The 6,714-nt window shown below is 35.4% G+C and overlaps 1 protein-coding gene across 1 annotated transcript; it reads left to right on the forward strand.

Annotated features, from left to right (window-relative positions):
• The first annotated feature begins 1,817 nt into the window (after nucleotides 1–1,817).
• Nucleotides 1,818–4,507, forward strand: LOC111441679. Its single transcript, XM_023078764.1, has 6 exons — nucleotides 1,818–2,217; nucleotides 2,380–2,637; nucleotides 2,722–2,895; nucleotides 2,987–3,093; nucleotides 3,174–3,481; nucleotides 3,606–4,507. Exons 1-6 carry the CDS (start codon nucleotides 2,083–2,085, stop codon nucleotides 3,899–3,901), a joined length of 1,278 nt encoding a protein of 425 aa, XP_022934532.1. The 5' UTR covers nucleotides 1,818–2,082; the 3' UTR covers nucleotides 3,902–4,507.
• The last annotated feature ends 2,207 nt before the right edge of the window (nucleotides 4,508–6,714 follow it).

Below are 6,714 nucleotides of genomic sequence, written 5' to 3' on the forward strand. Positions count from 1 at the left end.
TATATATATATATATATATATATATATATATATATATATATATATATATATATATATATATATATTATAGATTATTTGTTCTCCGACAATTTATAAATAAAAAAAAAAAAATACTTTTTATTCTCCGAATGTAATTTTATTTTTCATAAAAATAAAATTGAAAACGAGGTTTGAAAATAAGTTATACATGTTTTAGATAACTAAATTTTCACTTTTTTATAAAAATAAATAAAGATAAATAAATAAAAAAAACAAACTTAGTCTAATTCAATCTAAATATTTTAGAGTTGGATTCAGTTCAATTCATTATTTTAACGGATTGGTTTAGATTAAAAAAATTTACTATTAATAAAAATAATATATATCAACCCAATTCATCTCTGTTTTTTTTTTTTTTTTTTGAAGTCAAAATATGTATATGTTGGGTAAGGTCAAAGATTCCATCCTTATTCTATAATTATTAAACTAAAAGAATATAGTTAAAAGTAAATATAATATTTAAAAGTGAATTTATATATAAAATCTCCCCTTTTATTATTCTTTTCTATGGATAACAAATATTAAAATATATAAAACATTATGGTTGGGAAGTTTGAAACTCCCAATGGAGAAAAGTACAATTTAGTGAATTTGTTATTTTTATCCTAAAAAAATTTAAGAATAAAAAAAATCTTTAACATGAAAAAAACATATATGTATGTAAGTATATATTATTTAATTAACAAGAAAAAATCTTTTTCTACTCGTATCTAGTTAAAAAGCTGCTTCCCGCAAATTAAATAAAAGAGAGAAGAAAAAATAAGCCATGAAAATTAAATTAGTAGAATAAGAATGAGATTCTCAAATTTAGAAATAATTTTACGTTTTATTCCCATTCCTAACTTTAGAAAACACAAAAAAATAAATAAATAAATTGGGTCCCACAATTTTTATTCTAATTCTTAAAAAGGAAATGCTCTATTAATAGTCAACTACTTTTTAAAAAGACTAATATAATATATATATATATATATATATATATATATATATATATATTTAAAAAAGAAAAAAAAAAGTAGTTGCTTCACAAAATACATGAAACTTAAGTGTTGGATAAAATGTTCATATAAACTTTTATATAATATGTGAATTATAAATTTTTCTAATGAACTAATTAATTCTATATTAGTTCCGTTTACGACAAGGGAAGCTGTCAGCTACTGAAAACCTAATGTAATAATTGAAAAAGTTAATAATATTTAAAATAACTGAAATAATATTAAATATATTATAATCAAAGTCAAATTTAAAATTTAAGGGAGCTTGAGAGTGGGGGCGTGAAGGAATATTTCTCCCAATTTTTGTGGATTCTTTGAAAATGAATTTTCTTTTTTAAAAAAAAAAATTTAAAAAAATTGAAAAACGGTGCCTTGGTGTTCAAACCTTATCCACAATTGGGTCCCACTCTACAGCATAGTCCAAAATCACACCACGTGGACGGAACGCACTTACGTGTGCAAAAAGTTTTCGACACGTTTCACATTTGTCCAAATCCAACCAAAATCTAATACGGGAAGCCGCAATCACTTACCATGAGGAACATTGCCAGGCGGGTCCCATGTTTTCCCCGCGTGCTGCCACGTGCCTCCCAATAAAACGACAAAGCTTAACCAAAATAGTGTCTCACTCTTCATCGTCTGGCCGCTATTTCACCAAGAAAATTATCCAAATAACTTTTTATTATTCTTTTAAAAAAAAAGAAATAAAATTACAAAATCCAGAGTTTGTAATTAACGGGACAGTCCCGAATGGACTGGAATGGCGGCTGACGTGGAAGCTTGGATTTGGGGGCGGGGGCAATTAAGTCAATTGAGTTTGCCGTCTGCAAAGGCTCTATAAGTTTGAAGGGGGCATACCACTGAGCTTCTTCCTCCACCGAATTGGAAACCGAACGTAGCTGTTAACCTTCTACAAAGAGAAACAACATAAACCCACTGAGATTTTGCCGCCGGAGATTTCCCTCACCTTCTCACTCACTCGCTGTAGCTCGACTTTTGCTCCGACTGAGTTTTTCAAGAATCGCTGCTCTTTTCCGCCGGCTAGATGGTTCAGCTGATGAATTCGGGCACGGAGAATATTCCGACGACGACGAAGAGGCTGAAGAAGGAGGTTGAGGATTCTTTTGACGACTCACACGATCAGTTTCACAAGCGTTCCAAATCCGAGTCCTCTTCCCAGGTATTGCTCTGATTTTCTCTCATCATCTGATTCAAATTGTTCTTAGAATAAGCGATTCTTTCTGGTTCTTTTGTGGCGGTAATACAAAACAGAGTACTTTGTGGATGATATTTGAACTTACAACAGGGTTTTGCTTTTCTGATTTTGTTTTTGAATATGCAGAAGTGGACATCAGAAGCCAATGCATTTTCCATATCGTCCACTCCCTACAATCCTCTAGATGAGCCAAGTCCATTGGGTTTGAGCCTAAAAAAGAGTCCGTCTTTGTTGGATTTGATCCAAGCAAAACTGTCACAGGAAACTGCTGAATTAGCGACTTTAAGCAAGAAGGAGCAGAAGGGAGCCAATGGTTTTAGTACTGCAGACAAGCTCAAGGCTTCTAACTTCCCTGCGTTAATTCTCAAGATTGGTACTTGGGAGGTACTTATCTTGTTTCCCCCCTTTGGCTACTTGCCTGTTTACAACTGAATTCTTAATTGTGGTTCTGGTTTTCTTGATTTGCAGTACAAGTCGAGATACGAAGGAGATCTAGTGGCGAAGTGTTACTTCGCCAAGCATAAGTTGGTTTGGGAACTTCTAGATGGGAATCTTAAGAACAAGATTGAAATCCAATGGTCAGATATCATCGACCTCAAGGCGACTTACGCCGACGATGGTCTCGGGACTTTGGATGTCGTAGTGAGTTACATTGTTTCCTTCATGAAGCTGTGGGATTTGCAGCCTGTACTTCATAGGTGTTTACCATTGTGTTCTTCATTCTGTTTTGCAGCTGGCGAGACAGCCCCTTTTCTTTAGGGAAATAAATCCACAGCCTAAGAAGCATACTTTGTGGCAAACAACAGCTGACTTTACTGGTGGAGAAGCAAGCAGACACAGGTGCCTGATTCATTTCTGTTGCTCTGCCTGACAATTTGGGTCTTTTTTAACATTGATTCTATTTCTGTATACTCCTGCAGAAAGCATTTCCTGCAGTGTTCACAGGGCTTGTTAAACAAGCATTTTGAGAAGCTCATACGTTGCGATCCTCGTCTCAACTTTTTAAGCCAACAGCCAGATATTGTGTTGGAATGTCCATATTTTAAGACCAATGGTTCAAATGAATCCGAAGAAGGAATTGATTTGAAGGAGGAGGAGGGAGCTACTTTCTTTAGTTTAGGTATGGTGTCATCATCTGGAGCTCGATCACCTTCCACCATTAAAGAACATGAGTGTCTTGCTGGTGCTTCTGAAGAATATTCTGAGCAATCTCGATCATCTAACTCAGGTAACGACATGAATATAATGAAAGCTGGTTCCACCAAAACATCCATGTTTTAATTCTGTCTTCAAGCTGCTGCCTTTTTCCCTTAGCTCTGCAAATAATTTGACTTGCTAACTATACATTTCAGGGCTGGAAGCTCGCATGACGACTGAAGAATTGAGAAACCATGGATCAGAAAGTTCAGGACTGTTCAACAAATGGGATCAAGTCATTGTTCCTGGAATCCGTCCATCAATGTCTGTCAGTGATTTTTTCAGTCATATTGAACACTGCCTATCACAGCAGATGACACGCACCGGCTACATGTTTTCTGAAGAAAATCAACAAAGCAGAGAGGGCACGGAGGGACTTACACGATATCTTTTTGGTGATTCTGAACATGCATCCGACTCTGGTGAACACAGACCATCATGTCCAGGCTGAATTCCCTATGTTGTCTTCTGCAGAAGGATATTCTTCAATGTCTAGAACTTCGTAAACCAAAACCTGGTCATAATAGCCTCAACATCGGTGCAGCAACACCAAACCCATTTGCAAGAAGGCTTCCCTGCACGCAATGGCTCGATTTTAAGGAACGATTAGGTGGGTGGGCTGCTGCCTAACCTTCCAAGAATAGCTGCTCTCCCTCAGTTTTTGTTCAACTTGTTCGATGATGGTTCTGAGACCGTGCGACAAAGCCTTTACTTTGGTTCAACTTGTTAATGGAGAACCTAGAAAAGCCGCCTCTAAATCACGTCTCTGCTGAAAAGAACAAAGGAGAAGAAAAGCATTACCCCTATCGTTCCATTACTGTGTAGTTAATAACAGGTGCCTCTTCACAAGTCAACTTGTGTAAACATAAACAGGGTGCTTATTATATATGTGCCTATATCAACCAACGGCAAAGCTTCTCTTTCTTGTCTCGACCTTGCAAACCTACGAGGCAGGTTGAGATATTTTTTGATACTAAATCCCGAAATCTTGTTCAAATCCCATACAACACCATCGTCACATAGAATATCTATTGAATTATTCTTTTTAAGTTCACAAGTTTGAGATGAGCAAACTTGACTCGTTCTTCTCTCTTAGGATGCCTAGAAATCACGAATAGATCCAAGAAAAACTATGCACTATCATCTAGCTTTCTATCACTAAATTTCCATGGGTTAGAAGATATAAGTAGACTTGAATTCACTCTTTTTTCTTTAGATTCCTTGAAATCATGTAATATTTTAAAAATCTTGGTTCAAACTAGAGATTGTTAATTGACATTATTGAATGTCGTTGAGGTTTGACATGCCCAAGTTTTATGCGGAAAACACAGGTGCAGAAGAACAAGTACCTGCCGTGGCCTTTCCCAATCAAGTGGACCATGCGCAAAACCACTCTCCAATAATGGCGCCATGAGCTGGAATGCATAGCATGTGATCAACAGTTCCATTTGGCCTGCAATGGCACATAAAAATTTTATTTTAAGTTTGTATTCACCTTATTGTATGTTAACTAAACATCTTATACAAGTAAAAGCATGCATCCACGTCAAGTAGATATTTTAACTGAACCGACTGAGAAGGAAGAGAGATAATATGTCTGGAGGCCAGTTATGGGTCTTTGAGAAGTATCTGTGCGAAGGAGAAGTACTCAGAGCATGTATATGAAAGCACATAAAGTAACAAATGTAATGATCATCATGATTCAGCCTCGAGAAAGTTAAGACATGACGAATGATAAAACAATCAACCATGACGAATGATGCTACTGATGATTAATCTTCTTCCCAATTTGAATTCCACTCGAAATATTCACAATATGGATTGAAAGAAAAGGGAAACGTAGTGTTCCCACAAATGGTTGGTGATAAAATACCAGCAGTAAGTGAGAGCAGATCTTGACTTATTTGTAGGACAAATTCTGGATTAAATCTTCTATTCAAACCATAATCTTCAAATCTTGCAATCCATGGAAGATGTGAAGTATAGCTTTTCAATCACTCGTTCACGTACGAAGCACCAATAGGAGCGCCTAGAACTATTTCTCCAAAAGCATTAATAATAGCACCTGCATAAGAAAAGGCCACATCGATCCGATTATGACATGTTCAGCGAGCAGAACCAAACAGCTATGTATCATTTGGATAAGAAAAACAAAAATGGCTGTAACAACTATTACAATCCTTCTGACACTTTTAAAAACTCTCACAGCACGACATTTGAAGTCTCATTTCATATCAAATTTGAGCCATACGCTATCTGAGAAGTAGTTAACGACTTAACACAAATTTGAGCCATTTCATATTTTTCTATAGGTTCTATTTTGCACAATGAGGACTCATTCTTTTGAGAGGGCTTCCTTATGAATGCTTGTTTCATTTATTATCAATCTAAACTAATAAAAATCAAAAGAAGGCAAGTGGAGTGAGCTTTTACATACTAACCAGCAGGGAGTCCAAGTATGCCTCGCGCCACAGCCTTCAAGTACTGCAAATTCGCACAGAACACAGTCCAAATTTTAATTCGTTATTTGGTTCCATAACACTCCACACCTTTTTTTCCCACGAACAAATAGAGTAAAGTGATACAAGCAAAGAGAGTCAACTATACCGAGAATTGCTTTCGGTCCGTACGATACCGGTTGTAAAGAAGAATCACAATCGGACAATCAACAGCCTGAACAAGGAGAAGAAGATAGATCCTTCAAAATGTAGAAAGCAGATTCGAAAACAGAAACCTGAGGAAGAGGAGGGATGAAGTTGAAGCGAGTTGAGAGAAGACGTACCCTAATCAAGAGAGAGTGCGAGAAGGATCGGAGATGCGATCGGTAGAGTAGATATAACGAGCAATCCAGAAGGCAGGCCGCAGATCAGGTGGACGAAGAACGGCTCTACAATTGTTACGGGAGTTGAGGCTTTATCTCCATTTCCATCTCCATCTCCATCTCCATCTCCATCTCCGTAACAGTATCTTCTCGTAGCTCATACGGCAATGCCCCGCCATAAGCTTTTAAAGAAATAAAAATATTTTATCTTTCCTTTTTTTTCTTAAAATATTTTAATAATAACTTAAATTTTAAAAGAATCTAAAAAAATTACCATATATTAATAGTAAAAATTAAAATTAAAAATAAAAATCTTAAAAAAAAAAAAAAAAAGTGGTACTTTTGAAACTTTTAAAAAAATTTGAGGGTATTAAAGAAATAATGATTTCTATTTTTTTTTTTTTTTTTTTTTTTTTTTTTTTTTTTTTTTTTTTTTTTTTTTT

This window comes from Cucurbita moschata, unplaced genomic scaffold (assembly GCF_002738365.1).
Source record: "Cucurbita moschata cultivar Rifu unplaced genomic scaffold, Cmos_1.0 Cmo_Scf00004, whole genome shotgun sequence".
In the NCBI taxonomy this organism is placed as follows: Eukaryota; Viridiplantae; Streptophyta; class Magnoliopsida; order Cucurbitales; family Cucurbitaceae; genus Cucurbita; species Cucurbita moschata.

Excerpts from the sequence above, each read along its gene's own strand:
- LOC111441679 (XM_023078764.1), top strand. The coding sequence starts at position 2,083 with ATGGTTCAGCTGATGAATTCGGGCACGGAGAATATTCCGACGACGACG. Across the intron at positions 2,218-2,379 it reads AATCCGAGTCCTCTTCCCAG|AAGTGGACATCAGAAGCCAA; the intron begins GTATTGCTCTGA and ends TTGAATATGCAG. Across the intron at positions 2,896-2,986 it reads TCGGGACTTTGGATGTCGTA|CTGGCGAGACAGCCCCTTTT; the intron begins GTGAGTTACATT and ends TCTGTTTTGCAG.